This window comes from Sceloporus undulatus, chromosome 1, assembly GCF_019175285.1.
Source record: "Sceloporus undulatus isolate JIND9_A2432 ecotype Alabama chromosome 1, SceUnd_v1.1, whole genome shotgun sequence".
In the NCBI taxonomy this organism is placed as follows: Eukaryota; Metazoa; Chordata; class Lepidosauria; order Squamata; family Phrynosomatidae; genus Sceloporus; species Sceloporus undulatus.
In genome coordinates, this window is record NC_056522.1 from 233,080,591 (window position 1) to 233,099,278 (window position 18,688).

Sequence of the window (18,688 nt, forward strand, 5' to 3'; positions counted from 1 at the left end):
CAATGAATATGATGGGTTCCTAGCTGGATAAGCTCCAAGAACTGGGTAGCCCCTGCTTTATTCTCTTAACAAGAAATGAGAAAAGTTTGTTCCCATAAATTTAAGAAGGAAGATGATATGTAATTGAGTTTATTTTTGAACATAATTAATCACACCCTTTTGTAATGATTTGCCCATGTGTAATAAGGATTATATTGCGTAACGTCTTTATTCCAAAGACAGCAGGATGCAGATGTTAATCTGTTCTGCAAATAGGTTGTCTTGAAGATTAAACTTAGAGGTGTGCTGGGAAAAGGTTCTTCATATATTACTTGGCTAACAAATACATCACGAGCTGTCTCTCATATCCCTAACTATGAAAGCTGCTGCCACATTATGATTAGATGATTGGAAGTTACTCCTCAAGGACAAAGAAGTTTAGAAATGGGAAACTATACGGTGTCTGATATAAAAATAGGAAAAACAAAAGACACACTTTTCTATCTCTGGACTGATTTTGTTAGTACCATTCAATTCAGTATGAAAAAAAATACAGTGTTGAAGATCAGTTATAGGCATATTTCATGCATTACATGGAAGCAACTGCTGCCAGTCAGAGAGAAAGAAAGAGAGAGACTGAATAATATATACTGTATGCACACTTCACATTTGACAATTACTGTATATGTTTTCCCCAGAAAAAATGGCCCCAGTCCCTAATTATGGATGTTGAGAATCAGAACATTGATGTCTTCACCACACTGGCAAACACAAAAATGGAGATGATATATTTTCTGGCCTAACTATGGTGCTTTACAGACCCAGAAGGGGCAGTCTTGTGCTGCTGCCGGTTGCTCTGCGAGGGAGCCGCAGCAGCCAAACAGCGCGGCTCCCTCGCAGAGCAAAAAGAAACCCCAAAATGGGGCTTCTTTCTGTGGTGCGGATATGATGCTGCAAGGCGCCAATGGCGCACTCGCAGCGTCATATGCACGTGCGATGTGTGGACGCAGAGCGTCCACTACGTAAAGATGGCGTCCCCCGTGTGGAACGGGTGCCGCCATTTTGTGCAAGCTCCACACGTATTAGGATTAGGAGCATCAGGAAGTGACACCCCTTTCTAACCCTAGTACGCACAGCCCGTGTGTAACGGGCCTATCTCTACTCTTTTGCCCAAATCTGTGATATATAAAGAAACTGTTTTCCTTCTAGATGCTTACCCCAGTGCATATTATGTTGGGGGACTACTATCTTTTAAAACTAGGAACAACTCAGTAACGAAGTGGTAAATTTGACATGCTGGTCCTCAGTCCCCTCTCACTGTTTCAGACACATCCTCAAGGAGAGTCTAAACATGCAGGCGGCTGTGTCTGTGTGTACATACCATGAATGGGCAAAGTGGGATACATCCAACTCCCAAGGTTTTGAGGGCCATGCAGACCCTCTAGGTCCACCCTTTCGCCTGGGCTTCCCTAGAAGCATCCGTTTTCTGGCCTGCCAAAAAAGAAAAATTGGGTGACTTGTCTCTCATGGAAACTTCCAAGATCATTCATTTACTTTTTAAATAGGATGAGTGCCCTATTTTTTTAAAATATTTTCCAAAAGAGAGAAATGAACTTTGGGCTATTTCTGGGGGGGGGGGGGTGGGGGGGGGGGGCCCCTCCACCTTGTGCCATTTTTAGAAGTCTGTGCATCCCTCCAAAAGTCATAGGAGAAAAAAGGGCCTCAGCCCTGCCAGCTTTACTTGCTCCTGATGCCCTTTCATGCAACACAATATAGCACTGCATTCCACTTTAACCACCATGACAGCTTCCTATAGAATCCTGGGACTGGTATTTTAGGGAGGACTACGTATTTAGATTTTTAGAGTATATGCTTCCATTTTAATGAGAACTTGCTGTATTGTAAGTTTATTTTTAACTATTTTTAATTGTATTTTAATTTGATTTTTAATTAATATATTTTAATTAATATATTATTTTTAAATAATAATTAATATTTTAATTTTTAAAATATTGTATTTTAATAAGGAGTTACGGTATATAGACTCTGCAGTGAGAGTGCCAAGCCTCATGAGGCTTATGCAAGAAGGCCCTTATTAGAAATGGCTGCTACTGTCTCTCTTTGGGCTCCCATACATTGTTGCTGAATGTTGCTTGGTTTGAAAAAGAAGGTGAGAAAGGAGGGAGGGCTGCCATTCTTTCTCTAGTTTGGGCAAGGGGAGATAATGGGATCGGAGTACTGCTTTCACACCCCACCATGCCAAGGAATGCTTCATGCCTCTCCCTTTTGTTAATGTTTTCTCACTGGATCCTTTTTCCAGCACTGATCCATGTATAAGTAAGTCCACCCAGGGAATTTTTTTGCCAAAAATGTTTTGACTTATACACAAATATATACAGTAAGTCTCCCAGTGCTACTCCAAAACCTACTTTGCAAGCCAGGCAATCCTCTCACTCCCAAGAAGTATTTCTGAGGCAGTGAAGAATGGAGTGCTGAGCAACGACACCTCCAGCTAGCTACCTCAGCAAGGGGAAATATGACAAGCAGCCTACCTTGCTATCAAGAGAAGGCTAGACATGTCATCCACTCAGCACCTTGCTCTTCAGTGCCTCCGAAATGCATATGTTCAAGAGGCTGCCTGGTTTCAATGGTAAGTTTGGGGGAACGTTTGTGGTCATTGCAATGGTGCAGTGTGGATTCTAATAATTACAGTGTTGCAAGCCTGCATTGTGACATCTTAAATACTGATCAGGATGCCAGTCTTGGTTTTGTATCTTGATTTAACATCATATAATTTGATTGAATATCTTTTTGGATTGCTGGACACAACACATATAGGCTGCATCTGCACTGCAGAAATAATGCAGTTTGACACCACTGTAACTGCTGTGCTGTGGAATTCTGTACTTTGTTGTGTCACTAGAGCTGTCTGAGAGAGAAAGCTAAATGTCTCAGAAAGCTGCAGTTCCTGGGATTCCATAGCATTGAGCCATGGCAGTCAAAGGCTGCATCCACACAGCAGAAATATGCTGTTTGACACGACTTTAATTGCCATGGCTCAAGGCTATGGAATTCTGGGAATTGTAGTTTTGTGAGATATTTAGCCTTCTCTGGTGCCACAACAAATTGAAATACCAAGAATTCCATAACACTGAGCCATTGTAGTTAAAGTGGTATCAAATTGGATTATTCCTGCAGTGTGGATGTAGCCAAAGTGGTGTCAAACTGAATTATTTCTGCAGTGCGAATTTAGCCATAGAAGGGCTTTCCAATTTTCATCCATGCTCATACTGTTTCTTCATCTAGAGTCAGCCTGTTAGTTCCCTGGCCAGGGTTAGAGGAGAATTACCTGATCTTCCTTTGCACCTTTATCCCTAAATTCTCTTACGAAGAATCTGGTTTTGTGTCTACACAGTTTCCACCACTTTGTTAAAAGTTTCCATGCATTTCTCCTTATAATATAGTTTTTATTATCTTAGGACAGTCTTATGGCACAGTGTTGATACCCAGTTTAAGTGCACTGATTTCTATGGAACTGATCTTACATTAAAATGAGGCAATTTGGGAAGAAAGAGGACATTCTTTCTCAGTTTGTTAATGACATTAACAGAGATGTACTAGTCTAGGTTCTACCTAAGGGTGGTGGGATAGTCTGTAAACAAATCTGTACAGCACTTATTCAAATTATTATTGTGTTCTTTCTGTAAAAATCTTTTTTAGCTGTGCCTTGTATATTCTGAACAAAACTGTATAGCACAGAGTATGTGGAAAAAATGCAGATTCATTTAATGGTTTGACATTTTACAGCCAAAGACCATGGGTAAGATTCAAACCACAACCTTAGATGTACAGCTAAGGCCTTTACAACAGTGTCAGGAACAGTGTTACTGGCAATGCAACAAGAATCTTCAGGGCAACTTTTGGAAGTGCTGCTTCTCCATCTAAAACTGGCTCTATTTGCCAGTTGTCACCTCTTGAGAGATCTCCTGAGAGATCTGTATAGATTAGGACTGCAGGGATATCTTCTGCAAGCCATTTCTAGATTCAAATTCCAATAAAATCAACAATTCATGTGTGGCAGCTGAATTTGATTTGTAGAACTGGGCTGCCAATAGCTCAGTGGTCTGTGACTCAGATTTAGAAATTAAACTGTCAATATACATATATTTTTTTTTAAAAAAATGTGAGTACCAGGAATGGCTTATTGTGCTGCTTCTCTTTACTACAGCTGTCAACCCACGCCTTTCCCAAGTATTCTTGATAGCAAGATCTTCCCAAAGTGTGAGTTATGTGTGAGGGGGCAATCAGAAGCAGAATTAACAATGCCTCAATAGCACAGAAGTAGTTTCCATTCATGCTAAGAGTTTTTAGATTCTTATCTATATAAACAATTATCTGAGTCGCTGGTTGAGTGCAATGAGCACACTTAAGCTAAGTGTACTATCGGGATAAAACTGCATTCTTTTCACAGTGTTATTGGAGCTAGGTAGGGACATGTTGTTTTTCTCCCTGCCACCATGCACATGCCAAACAAAACTGTAGCAATCCTCTCATCTTGCCTGTGCAGCCTGGGGACTATAGGATGTTGTGGATCGCCCCACCCATGAGGACTCTGCTATAGGGGTCTATGGGCTTTCTTTGACCGGCAACCAGAAGCTCCACCATCATAGCTGCTGGAGCTCTTGGGTTCCTTGGGGGTGAGAGAAGAGAGTCAATTTGCCATGTACCAAAAGGGGATTAGCAGCAGAACTGCGGAACTGAATTTGTTATCATGGAATCAGAAGAAAATGTTGGTGGAGTCAGAGATAAAGTCGGTAGTAATGTATCAACACCAACTCTGACTTCAAAATAAAACTTAGGACAAGTTGGTTGACCATCCTATACACTGAGGTTGTTCATCATGTATTGTGACATGGCACCCAGTCATTAACATGTGTTGCACAATGTTCCTGTTCTGCTTGAGGGTCTCATAGTGCTGTGTGGTGTATGTGCACATACAGGTCTTTATGCCACACTAAGAGGGTATTGAGAGCCAGCATAATGTACTGATTCTTGCATTGGACTCTAGCATTGGAGATAAGAGTTTGATTCCCTGCTCTGCCATGGAAACCCACTGGGTTACCTTGGGTGAGTCACACACTCTCAGCCCTAGAAAGTCCCATGATAGGTTCTCCTTAGGGTCACCGTAAGTCAGAAACAACTTGAAGGCACACAACAACAAAGGGGAAATTGGATTAACGCCATCATTATGAAATTTCTTCCTGCTATGGGAGACAGTGTTCTGTGTAGTCATGTTGGCCACATGACCCACAGAGTAAGTAATATTTGACAACGCTGGCTCTTCAGCTTAGTAATGGAGATGAGCACTGCCCCCTACAGTCAGACATGACTTGACAACCTTGTCAAAGGGGAAACCTTTACCTTTTTACTATTGATTATGGTTTAATTTATTAGACCACTAGAATACTGTGAAGCTCAACATATTGGACATTATCCAAAGTGCAAAAGCTGTTGTTGTTTTTCCTATAAAGGGAAATGATTGTCAAACATATATAGAGATGCTTCATCGTATGCAGGCATACAGTGTATAATGAATGAAAGCAGAAGCATTAAAAATCATTTTAAGTCATACGTGAGCACATGCCTTTTATTGGGTCTGTTGTTCCTTGCAGCCCTATTGATTTTAAGAGACGTTTGCTCCCATGATGTATTTAGTGCTGGGTTGCTTTGATCAATACATGTTGGACTTAGATTTCAGATGGCTTACCTCACCCTCAGAATGGAATAGGCAGGCATAGATGCTATAGTCTGATTATGGAAAAATAGATGGTGTAAATTATATTCATGTAACCCAGCAGCAAATACAGGTCCATCACATTGACTCATTTTATTTCTAGAATACGAAGTATGGATTATTATCATTTTGCCTTTTAATTTTTAAGTAACCATGTCCCACTGAGTTACACACCAGACATGAAATATAAGAATAGCAAATATTTGTAGCTTTTTTTAAAAAAATAATGCATGGGAAGTATGTTGAGTTTATGTTTAACTGATCCATCAAAACAGAAGCTACGTCTTCAGGAGTAATTTTCAAAGTGTTCCTTTGTTGCAGTGTCTTCTCTTTGATATGCTCTGTATTATCCTATCTATATGCTTGTTGGATGATCCTAAATCAGCCATTTCACTTGCTTTCCAAACAGAAAGTAACAGTGTTTGTTCTTGGGCTGTCAATAGTCTATTGATCCATTCATTTCTCCTGGCACAAATACTGAAAATGAGGAACGAGTGTGCCTTTACTGTATGAATAGTACACCTCAATTAACAATAGATTCTGGAAACCTTGTGCATCTGTAAAGCCCCAAATATGTTCAGAGTTACATATTTCTTTGATTATATTATCTGAATCAAGAGATGAAAGATTTTTTAAAGCTGATTGAGAAAACCAGGTTTCACTTTTTTTTTATTGAACTCCTTCCTAAAACAGGTGATAAAAAGTCTTCAAGCAGAGATAAATTTGATACTGTACAATTCAGCTGTGCATTTTTAATATATGTCCATTGTTTCATTTTGTGTAGTTTCATCAAACTGCAAGTAGACTTAGCTGCTATCTGATTGATTCTGGTCTGAGGGGATTGGACAGTTCAGTGTAATTTCCTCCCTTGTCGCTTTCGTTTCTATTGTAGAGAATTTTAGTTCAATGGGCTTACACATGCAAAATGCAAGATTATTTTCTAACAAATTTCTAACAAGTTTCATTAATGTCTGCATTATATAGAATCTCCTTTTAACACACATACAGAAAGATTTTTTTAAAAAACTTGCATTGAGTGGTTCTACTGTATTTTCTGACCCCATGGGGAATCGCCAGTAGGTTTCACCAGATAAAAATGCCCCATGTCCACAAAGAATATTTGTGGGTATCAGACTGGTTTAGGAGAAGTGTAGCAGTCCAAAGGTTGTTGGTTTAGGAGAAATGCAGCTGTCTAAATGTTATACAGCTCCTAGCATTTCTCAGCACTGGACATGCTGACTAAGATTGATGGGAGTTGTTCTCCAGCAACAACTGGGCTCAAACTTTGCTCACTCCTAGTCTAGAATAAATTGTGTTTCATAATACCCAAACATCCAGAACCAGAAAGCAATTATCCATATCTGGCAGAATATTTTGTTTTGGATGCCTACTTCCTTTTCTGCAAAAAGAAGAAAAATGTAACTAACATGTGCCCTCGACATATTACCACTGTTATTCCTGGCTGAAAATAAATCTTGGCATGACCCCTCCCCATTAGTAAATTGACATAAAGATAGATAGCCATTTTTATAAAGCTAGGAAGATTAATAGTATCATGGTTATTATTATGGGGTAATTTCCTACACAACAAAACAAAGTAGTTCCTGCTGAGGTAAATGCTCCTCTGTGAAGAGCTACCTGTCCTAGCCATGCTTGGTATGGCACCATGGGGTGGCACACATGGAATGGCAAATTTTCACATATGTGGTTCTCTGCCTGATAGACTTCTTACCTTCTACAAAAATAATGCATGTAGATTTGAAAGCAATAATGGCTTATTCTGCCACATGGTGCCAACAGATGTTAGGTCTTTGGTTAGCAGATCTTCTGTTAATTCAACATTGATGAATAAAAGTGCCCCACCACATTTCAGCAACCCCCATGCAGAATAGCAACATCATGCAATGTTTGGCAATGACTTGGTGCCATTGCACAACGTGTAACTATAATGTACAGTGCATAAACACAATGTACAACTTTGCTGTATATGGAACTCCACTTCCGCCATTGTCAGCAGAGCATATATGTTGTGCTATGGCGAATAATTTGCCCTGTATGCATAGCGTCACCTACATGTGTATGCCATTAACAGAATGCCAGCTCCATAGGTGTAGGTCTAGTTCTGTATGAAATTTTGCAATCAAACATTACTTTGTGGCATTAAAACACACAGGCTGGGAATAGGTTCTAGGACCCTGCTGCCATGGATACCAAAATCTGTGGATGTCCAAGTCCCATTAAATACAGTGGATAATAAAATGGTGCCCCTTATATAAAATGGCAAGATCAAGGTTTGCTTTTTGGCATTTATATTTTTAAAAAATATTTTCAAGCTTGAATCCATGGATATGAAGGGCCAACTATAAACACAAAAATTGGAATCAAGGCACTTAATACTTCATTGGATTGAGTGTGTGCAACTCTGCTATCTGAAGCAAACTTTCCTGTTATTTTCTTCCCACAGAAGCATCAGCCCTTCCTCCCTAACTTTCAAAAATACTTCAGAAGTTTAGAGAAACTGTGTGAATGGGTCTAGCTATGGTGCAAGGGGAAAGGGAATCACACAGAATACTCTTCATTAAGCAGGACCAACAGCCCAGGCCAGCCTAGTTGTATGTACTGCAGTCTTGATCCCATCCATTGAAATCAATACGACCTGATCTTTTGCTGGCATTTTACATTACTTAAACATTGCTGTTTTAACTATATCTTATCTTCTGCTGAATTGTATGCAGTACAACCTCTGTGAGTGCCACAAGCTCTCAAGATAGGGTGCGTTGAAGTCCAAATGAAATAAATAATGGAGTCTGATGAATATCCAGTTGTCCTCAGAAATCATTCCTTAAGAAGAATGGAAAATGTAAATTATGTGGTGCTGGAGATACTTCACACATACCAATTCCAATATCAGCTGCTTAAAATGTAAATGGCACTTAACTGTTTTGCAGATTGAGTCCTATTTGCCTGAGCAGAATCATTAAAGCTATGATTTATCCCAAAATGGACTTTATTATGGCATTTAATTTTTTTTTGGGAGGGGGGGTTAAGCCCCAAAGTATTTAACTAGTGATTCCTTTTTGACGGTTACCAGTGATCATGCCATAATTGACTATTTACAGTTTAGATAACTTTTTTTTCATATTGTTTTTTCAAGAACTGTCATTTCTAATTTCTTGCCCCCTCCTTCCCTAATGTGTTTCAGAAATTGAAGCAACCTGAGGAGAAAGAGAAAGATTCTGGGAAGAGGTTATCTAAAATTTCCCTGGAGTCTCTCAACACGTTTAATAGCAGCAGAAGCATTTTCTTGGCAAAAGAGAAGAACAGCCTGCATGTTGTTGAAGGGCAAAAAGAAGAAGAAATTGAGAAGGATGCAGAAGTTTCTCTAACCAGTTCTGATAGGCCTGGTGCAGACCACTTGGAATCCTTGAGTGACTCATTATATGATAGCTTCTCATCTTGTGCAAGCCAAGGCTCAAATGATGCATGAAGAGACACTCACCAGTGCAATGGACACTAAATGGAGCACTTAAGGAAGAAGATAAATTGTTGTTGTTGTTTTAAAGGAAGAGCCATTCAAAATTTTCCAAGCAAGTTGCTAAGACTCATAGTATGATATATCTAGGTATATTCATATCGAGCAATAAAGAGGGAGTAAGCTGCATTGTAACAGCAAGACTGAAACTTAAATAGTTACCATAACTTGGGTTACTTAAAAAGAATAGTCTTAATTTTGCACTTTTATGAATATTTGTACAGAAGTTGTAAAAAATGTTCTTTGGGGATGAGGGGAAAGAAAATTATATTTGTAGTAAAACGTGACAGCAATAAATACTAATTAGTGCCATGCTCTTGAAATGGCAGTTTACTAACTGTAAACATTGATGTTAATATTAACAAAGTTAGTGACCTTTTTGTTGTAAAATAAAGATTTATAAACTTTTTAGTCTTAAAACTGTATGTAGAAATACTACTTTAATGCAAATTTGAACTTGCCAAATTGTCTATAATGAATTTCATTGGATCACATTGTACAACATACATTTTTTAAAAAGCTATCTCAGTGCAATTTTGAAACCGAGATTCTCAGTGAGCTCATATTTTTGTCAGATGTTATTTGGGCAAAACCTCAAAGACATATTCTTCTTCCCATTTATCTGTAGCTTTCCATCATAATTACCTGTTCTGTTGATTCGACTCTGTTCTGATTTTTACCATAACTCTATTAATCTGGAAATCATGGACTAAAATGCAATTTAGATTTGCAATTTACACTTTAAAAATTTTAACAAGAAAATGATTGGTGCTAGCAAACAGATTTGTGGAGGGCTTCCCCCCCCCCACAAGGCTGTTTATATGTAAGGGAAAAGTCTATTTCAAAGGTGGGACGTATTTTTTCTAGATGTGAGGTATTTATAACAAACTTTTGTACAGCAGTCTGTAAGCAAGCTATATTTGGGATACTTCTAGCAGCTTTATTAGGTTTGTAGTGTATGTCTGTTCATTCTCCCCTACTCATACATCTCCCCAGTATGACGTTATACTACCAGTGTTACACTGTCAATACTTTTGTGCAATTTTACATTTCATGTTGTTTAAAATATACAGTCAGGGTGGGGTTTCATTGTCTGACTTTGATGGAACTTCTTTTGGCATTTATTTCTGAATAAAAGTCATATCACATCTGGATATCAAAACAATGAAATATATCCCTGTCCTCCTATACATATTGAGCACACATTTTATTAAGAGATTCCAAAAAACTACCTGAAAATGGATTGTTAAGAACCATTTTTCCTGTTTTGTGTAAAATATAAGTGTCAAGAAATGTAGCAACATTTCCTCAGAAAGAGAATTAGCTGTAAGAAAGGTGTGGTTAACTATTTACCAGCCATTTCCTTTCTCACACTACGAAGCCTTACGTTCACTCCTCCATTAATAAATGTGCAGACAGGATACAAAATCAGTCAAATGAATTTGCTACATGGCAACTAAAAACTAATTTAAGGTTAATTCAGGCCTCTCTAGTGCCTGCTCTCCCTCTCTTTTGAGACATGATGGTGAATAATGAAAAGCAAAGAGTGGTCTGTGAAAGATGAGGCTGGAAAAAGCCATCAGGGGCCAGAATATGAGTTGTAATAGACATACAACACACATTATCTTGTGCAAGATGAAGCACTCCAGCCACAAAATGGAAGGCTGGAAATTACAGTTGGCAGGGAGAAAAAGCAGAGGTAGAGGCCTGGGCCGATAATAAAGTAAAAATGGTCTTTATTTATTCATTTTATGTTTATGGCATGTGCTTTTTTTTCCAGGTTTCTTGTGCAAGGGCCATTGGATGGAGTGAAGAGCCCCAACCTTAATGATGGAGTCTCAGTTCACTTACACTGCATTGTTTCTTTGGAGGGAAACCTGTAGGAATAAAAGAAAGAGGGGTTCACCATTTCCTTCCTGTGAAGGAGGAGGGCCAACTCTCCCCTGGGAGCAAGGTGACCAGAAGTCCATTTCCAGGAGGAAATTCAGCATAAGCTTTGAGCATGACTAAGAAAGAAGCATGAATTTCTGTTTACATGAGTATTTTTAGCTTTTCTTTGATCATGTCCCCTATTTTTCTTGAAGGTCTGACATTTTGCAGTGCCTTGTCTTCCTTTGCGGATAGGACATTTGGTCACCCTGTCCAATGGCAATCCAAACGCAATCATGGGGTTTCATGTTATTACGTGATAGACTACCACATGCAATTTCCGGCAATGACAAGCTATTTTCGGGCAATGGGAAGTCAGTTCTAATGCAATTTGAATTCACAAAAATTTGCTGAACTAGTGAATTCACATGAATGCGTTCTGGCCCCTCTTTCTTTTCATTCAAAATTAAGAGAAATTCTTCCCATGTAATAAACTCCATTGCAACTATTTTCTTCTGCATTGTGACCACAAAAATGTGGAAAGACTGCTTTCTCATGCCTGTTGGCCACCTGGTTGTTGTTGCTGTGCACCTTCAAGTTGTTTTCAATTTATAGGGACCCTAAGGTGAACCCATCATAGGTTGTTTTTTTCTTGGCAGGATTTGTTCAGAGGAGGTTTGCCATTCCCTTCCCCTGAGGTTGAGAGAGTGTGACTTGCCCAAGGTCACCCAGTGGGTTTCATGGCTGAACCGTGGTCTTCAGCATCCTAGTCCAACACTCAAACCACTACCCCACACTGGCTCTAAAATACAGTTGTCCTATATGAACCATATTAGTGAGTGAGTTCGTATGCTCCTTCCAATCTCCTGTTGATTTACAAGGACCTCAGGAATTTCATATCGTTTTCTTAAGCAAGGAATACAGAGGTTCTTTTGCCTGGTCCTACCTCTGAAACAGAGCCTACAGGCCCTGGTGTTCTTTGGCAGTCTCCCACCCAAATACTAGCCAGGCCTGACCCTGCTTAGCTTCCAAGATGAGACTGTATTTAGAAGACTAGTTAATACAGCTCTGGACACTCAAAGCACAGCTGGCTCCTGGGTCAGCTGGTTTGCCCCTTGGCTTTCAGGGGCTAATGAATGAAACCACAAGGAAGCCACTGTTACTGTTCAGGAGAAGAGGGGCTGCACTTCCCAAAGGGGAGGTTGGGTGGCCACTAAAGGACATTAGGGAATGACTCCTGGGCAGAAAGTTGAAATGTAGGACAGGACCTGGAAAAGGAGGAGAGTGGCTGGGCACCCTCCTGGCCACCCAAAACCCCTTGACTTCACATAAAGCCAATCCACTTCTTTTCCTGAGATGCAAGGGGCTCCCATGCAACAGGTAGCAAGAGGAGAAACAGTCTGCCAAGGCATCTTGGACCCAGTGTGCAATCGAAGGCTTTCATGGCTGGCATCCATATTTTTTGTGGGGTTTTTTTCTCCGACTTCACATTTTGAATTCAGTTTGCAGCAGTTGAAGAGGCTGAGGGGAAAGGGGGAAGTGGGGAAAGGAATAAACTCTTCTAGAACATGGCTTCATAGCCTGAAAAAGCCACAAGAACTTATTATTTTGCAACACCTTTGAGACAGAATTCAAGGATATAGCCGTGTTAGTCTGTAGAGTCAGTATGAAGAGAGATCTTGTCGCACCTTTGAGGCTGAGAGAAAGAAAGAAGTTGGCAGCAGGAGCTTTCGTAGATTTCAGTCTACTTCCTCAAATGTAAAACGTAGGAAAGCTGCTGCTGCCAACTTCTTCCTTCCAGATCTCGCTACATACAAGTGCAGCAGCCTTCTGGACGTTACTGGACTGCAAAATAAATAAATAAGTAAACTCCTATGAGGCCTAGGGAGCAGATCTAAGGGCGAGGGCTGCTCGGAGTTGGCATGCAGCATCTTAAAGGGCTTATTCTAGTCCTTATTCTTGCCCCTGGCTCAGTGGCAAATAGGGGCTGGTAGCCTTACTTTTTCCCTCTCCAACCTGCAAAGGCAAGAAAGACATCCTCCCTTACAACGAGGAGGATGCGTTGGGAAGCACAATCCAAAGCCACAAGCCTGGCTGCCTCTAGCTTGCTTAAGTCTAGCATTAGACTCCTTCTCCACGCAAACGCCAGACAGCGCTCCCCATGCTTCCCAGCACCTCTGGGGAAAAGACTATCCAGCCCTCCAGATGTTGTCCGACTCCAACTCCCAGCATCCACCACCACTAGCTATGCTGGCCAGGGCTTCTGGGAGAGTAGTAACCCAACTATGCCTGGAGAACCTTTCCCATTTTTTAATGAAGCAGAAGAGAAGAGAGGAACTGATCGGTTTGGCAGGGCTTTAAGTGCCATGGCTTGATGCTATGGGATTCTGGGCACCGGTGCCACCACAAAATACAAATCCCAGAATCCCATAGCATCAAGACATGGCACTTAAAGCCCTGCCAAACCGGGATATTTCTGCAGAGTTAGGGGGTAAAAGATGCTGCCGAGGAAGGAGAGACAGACACAGACCATGACTATTGGGGAAGATGGATCATGGTGTAGTGGTTGGAGTACTAGAGCATTTTTTTAAACCCACTTGGGCAAGTCACGCTCTCTCAGCCTCTGAGGATGGCCGTGGCAAACCCAGTCGGAAGAAACTTGTCCAGAAAACCCCCACCTTAGGGTCGCCATACAAGTCAAAAATGACGTAGAGACACCCAACAACCCTTGTTCCTCCGCAGCACCCTTGCGTCTCCTCCTGGTTGTAGCCCGCTTTTGTACGCTTCCAAGCGGGAGGGGAGGAAATGCCAAAGCAGACAAGGTCTCCCCTTAGTTTTGAGTTAGGAAGCGTCTGCTTGCGGTGGCGGAGGGGAGAGAGGAGGCTTCTTCGTTCAGGGCACTTGTCCCTTGGGGGGGTGTGCTTTCCCCCCAATGCAAGTGGAGGAAGCAATCTGCGCAAGAGAGCAGTTTATGGCCAATTGCTTGCTGTGGATGAAGGAACCGAATTGCGCCTCAAAATGTACAGTTCCCCTTCAATTCCAAGCTTTGCTCTGGTGTGGACTTGCTAGCTGGCCAGAATGCCACAGCATTAAAAAGTGGTGTCAAACCGGATTGTTTCCGCAGGGTAGATGCAACTGCAAGCCCTCCGCAATGCAACAAGCTGCTGCTATGGCTGCCGCTTCCGACGCTGCCAAAAGGTCCTACTACGACGAGAGCCAAGGAGCAGCAAGTACCGCCGGGCACCAGGCTGGGGTTTCTCTTCCCATGCCCCCCCCCCCCAGCCTGAGGACGGAGGGGGAAAGGTGGTTGTTACTCCTCCCCACACTTTTTTTTGGCGGGAAGCATAGGTCCTTGCTTTCCCTGAAAGGCAGCAGGAGGGATGGCCGGTTTCTAAACAGCAGGTCCTGCAGCGTGGCTGAGGGAAAGGAAGGAAGGGGTGCCCTTCTGCCATTGAGGCTCTCTGGATGGGGAAAGGCTACTTAAAATGGGGGTCTCTGCCAGGTTGGCCAGAGAGGCACCGCAAAAGGGAGGGCATTCCTGACCAAAACGGGGGGGGGGCAGGACCCAAGAAAAGCTCAAGAGGAATTCATGCCCAAGAAAAGACCTAAGAAAAGCTAAACACATATAAAAAGGCCCCGACGGAGAGCTACAAACATTCATAAATTGATACCCACCAAGAAAAGCTGAAAACATATAAATTCATGCCCAAGAAAAGGCCCGCCCGAGAAAAGCTGGAAACACTCATGTACACGTTTCTTGGTCGTGCTCCAACTGGACAGGGCGACCAGAGAGTCCTCCTTTTTATGTCCTCCATTTCCACCTTCTGTCCATTCAGGAGGGACTCCAAAACGTTCTCCATTTGGAGCATGACTAAGAAGCATGCACTTACACTTATAGGAGTGTTTTGAGCTTTTGTAATGTACTACGCTTTCCTTGAATGTCCTATATTTTGCGGTGCCTTGTTCCTCCGCAAATGAAGGGCATTTGGGAATCCCTCCCGGGCAGAAGGCTAACATGGAGGACACGTCCTGGGAAAGGAGAAGGCTCTGGTGCTGTCCCTGGTTTCTGTCCTCCATCTCTTGGTCAGGGAAGGGGGCTCCGCTCTAGCTTAAAACCCTGGCCCAGGCTTCCTATGTCCTCCTCGCAAAATGTAGGACCTGCAAGAGAAGTGGAGAACACGACCCGAGAAAAGCTAGAAATTCTGATATAAATTCATGGTTCATAGTCATGCTCGAAATGGGGTTCATAATTGGAATTCCTCCTGGAGAGAGTGGGAATGGAGGACATGTCCTGGAAAAGGAGGACGGCTGGTGGCCAGTCTGGTCATGGAAGGGAAGCGAGAAGCCTACTTCCCTCCTCCTTCGACTCACCCTTACTCTCTGCTGTGCGGCCGCCGCCATTAAGTAAATACACAAAGCCCCCCCCCCCCCCCCCGCTTTGCTGTTTGCCTATTCACACAACCAGAACCACTGGCCCCAGCCAAGACGCGGGAAGCGGGAGGGAAGTGTCCAGTTGGTTGTTAAGAAGGGTAGGCTATACTCTTATAAAGTCCTCCATGGTTTGGGGGTTTGTCTTTCTAATTTCCCAAAGGGAGAAACGGCAAGGTAAAGGGAAAACTGGGAAGAGGTCCAAGCGCCTGTCAGAGAAAGGGCAGGATGGCCAGGTGTGGCACCCCAAATGGAGGACAGTCGGGGGAAATGGAGGACAATAAACTAACCACAAAAAAACCCACATAGAAATGTAAATCCATGCTCCTTAGCAGTCAGGCTCAACATTTTGGAATTCCTTCTGGACAGAATGATGAAATGGAGGACGTGTCCTGGAAAAGGAGGACGCTCCGGTCACCCTGCAGAGGAGCCAATGTAAGACGGAGGGCGACCAAGGCAGGGAAGGAAGGAATGGATGGATGGATGGATAGTCTTGAGCTTTGGAGGTCTGGATTGATTTGGAGCCTGTTGTATTGGGGGAGCGCTGTCACCCCACAGACTCCCATAGAAAGCAACCCAGCAAGGCTCAGCAAGGGGAAACCGTGAACTCTGGGAGACAGAGACAGGGAAGGGCTGAGGAAAGGGATGATGGATGGATGGCCTTGAGCACTGCAAGAGCCGGGCGTTTGGAGCCTGTCTTATCGGAGGAGTACGCGCCTCTGCCCCACACACGCCCATAGAAAGCAACCTCAAGGTTGCCTGGGGCTCAGCAAGAGGAAACTGTGGACTCTTTGGGAGACGGAGGCAGGGGGTGAAGGAATGGATGAGCCCGGCGTTTGGCACCTGTTGTATTGCCAGGCGTTGGATGATGAATGAGTGTCTTCTTCATCCCCCAGACTCCTATAGAAAGCAACCCCAGGGCTCAGCAATGGGAAACTGTGGCGTCTGTGAGACGGAGGCAAGGAATGGATGAGGGAAAGGAGGAATGGATGAATGAATGGAGCCTGTTGTATTGCCGGGCCTTGGGTGATGAATGCCTATCTCCGCCCTGCACCCTCCAGTAAAAAGCAACCTGAAGGGAAGAGTTTCGGGGGGGGGGGGGGGTGGGCTCTTTTGGGGGGGGATAAGAAACTTGGAGCTCCTCGGTGTGTCTCTCCTCCTCCACCAAAACCTTCGAAGACGCTCTTCTCTTCCTAAAAACTTTCTTCAGGAAAATAACATAATGAAATGGGGGGAGGGGGGTGTCCCCCGGAGTGTGAGTCACGTGGTCCTGGGGAGGGAGGGGAAGGGAGAGAGGGGGCGTCTGTGGCGCTGGGTCTCTCTCCTCCCCGCCCTCCGCCCTCCTTTTCTTGCCTCGCCGCCCGCCGCCTTCCTTCCGCCGGACTCCCAGCCCAGTCTCGCAACTCCGGCGAGGAAGGAGGAAGGCAGCAGGGAGGCAGCCGGGCTCGGCCGGCCACAAGGGCGCAGGCCATTGCCTGCCGCCCTACAGCCCACGGAGCCCCCAGGACCCCGGCACCCGGACCCCGAGGGCGGCGGCGGCGGCGGCAGCAGCAGCAGCATCGGTGGGAGACTGGCCTTCTTCCTCCTCCTCCTCCTCCTCCGGCTCCAAGAGGATGTGGCTCCTTGCCGTGGCGACAACTTTCTGGGGATTGTGGCTGGCGCCAGGTAAGGAGAGCCTCCTTCCTCTTCCGATCTCCAGCCGGGGCTGATGACCAGGTAGGGAGGTCCTCACCACCGCCAAAAGGAGGAAGAAATAGGGAAGACGGGACCCGAAGAAAGCGCGAGAAACGCCAACCCTTTGGGAACTTCCAAAGGCGCAAATGGTCAGGAGGACGTGGGGCTCCCCTCGGGCCCTGCTTCCTTGCCTGCCTTTGCCTGCTTACCTGCTTGCTTGCCTCTGCGAAGTTGGCGCCTGGTGTTCAACAGCTGCCTGGGCAGAGAGGAGGGTGGCGCCCAGGCACAGCTGGCATCGCGGGGGGCACAGAGAGAGTCTCTCAGGAAGGGGAAAGGGGTCCCTCTCCCTGGGGCCCTCCTGGTTGTGGGCCTTCAGGTCAATCCCAAGGCGGTGAAGCTCTCCTGGGGTTGATAGTTTTTTGTGGCTTTCTCGGGCTCTGTGGGCAGTCTCTAGAAGAGTTCATTCCTGACATTTGGCCAGCATCTGTGGCTGGCATCTTCAGATGGAGCTTTTGCCCTTGCCTTCCATTGAGGGGGCTAAGAGAGAGTGGGGCTTGTTTGCCCAAGGTCCCCCTGAGAGTGCCCTCCGCCCGCTGCCTCCCGGGCTTTCTCTCCCGACTAGGCAGCTTCCTTGGCGGGAGGGCCGGTCTTGGGGAGCCCGTTTAGGTCGGGGTCTCTTCAGTCAGGGAGCCTTGGGCGGCAGCCTAGGGAGAGACCTGGGGCCAGACAGTAGCCGCTCTCTTCTTCCTTGGAGGGCTCCTGGAGCAGCCCCTGCCTCCGCCTGGGGCTTCCATGGAATTTGGGGCTGAGGGTGGCTCCCATTTCCAAGGGCCCGCTGCCTCGCCTTTCCTTCTGGCTCTTCCTCCCGCCTTGGGCGGAAAGCTGGAAGGGTTAGGGGAGAAGAAGCAGTGCCTCGGGCGCAGCGCCTCCAGGAGAGCGGCCCTCTTCCGTGGAGATGGCACCGAAGGCGCCTCCTTCTCCTCCCGGTTCAGTGGCGCTTCAGAGGGCGCGTCTACACTGTGGGAAGAAAGCACTTGGACACCGCTTTCACTGCCAGGGCAGAACCTGGGGGTTTGGGGGCTGGACTCTGGAGCCCCGCCTGGGCCCTAGAGACCCACCGGGTGGCCTCAGGCAAGCCCCCCTCTCTCAGCCTCAGAGGAGGGCAGTCACGACTTGCCAAGAGAAGCCCGTGAGAAGTTCACCCGGGGCTCCTAAATCAGAAAGGCCTTGAAGGCGCCCAGCAAGAGGAGCCAGGCAGAGGAGGCTTATTGCATAGGGATCGGATGGAGCTCCTCCTCGGCACTTAAAGCGGCGTCAGGCTGCAATGCTTTTCTACAGTGCAGATGGACCCTCAGGCCCACACAGCTCCCCCTCAACGCTCCCCTCTTTGGGGGTGCAGAAAGCCGCCCTCA

The 18,688-nt window shown here is 44.8% G+C and overlaps 2 protein-coding genes across 5 annotated transcripts in view; both read left to right on the forward strand.

The window, feature by feature from the left end:
- Nucleotides 1-10,459, forward strand: part of NCKAP5 (NCK associated protein 5) — an 811,098-nt gene extending 800,639 nt beyond the window's left edge. For all 4 annotated transcript variants that reach the window (XM_042462965.1, XM_042462973.1, XM_042462983.1 and 1 more), the window contains one exon: nucleotides 8,976-10,459. In XM_042462965.1, coding sequence (XP_042318899.1) covers nucleotides 8,976-9,260 — 285 coding nt within the window. In that variant the 3' untranslated portion in view covers nucleotides 9,261-10,459. The remainder of the gene's footprint in view (nucleotides 1-8,975) is intronic.
- Nucleotides 10,460-16,955: 6,496 nt separating this feature from the next.
- Nucleotides 16,956-18,688, forward strand: part of LYPD1 (LY6/PLAUR domain containing 1) — a 32,754-nt gene continuing 31,021 nt past the window's right edge. Inside the window, exon 1 of the mRNA XM_042454919.1 lies at nucleotides 16,956-17,267. Coding sequence (XP_042310853.1) covers nucleotides 17,216-17,267 — 52 coding nt within the window. The 5' untranslated portion in view covers nucleotides 16,956-17,215. The remainder of the gene's footprint in view (nucleotides 17,268-18,688) is intronic.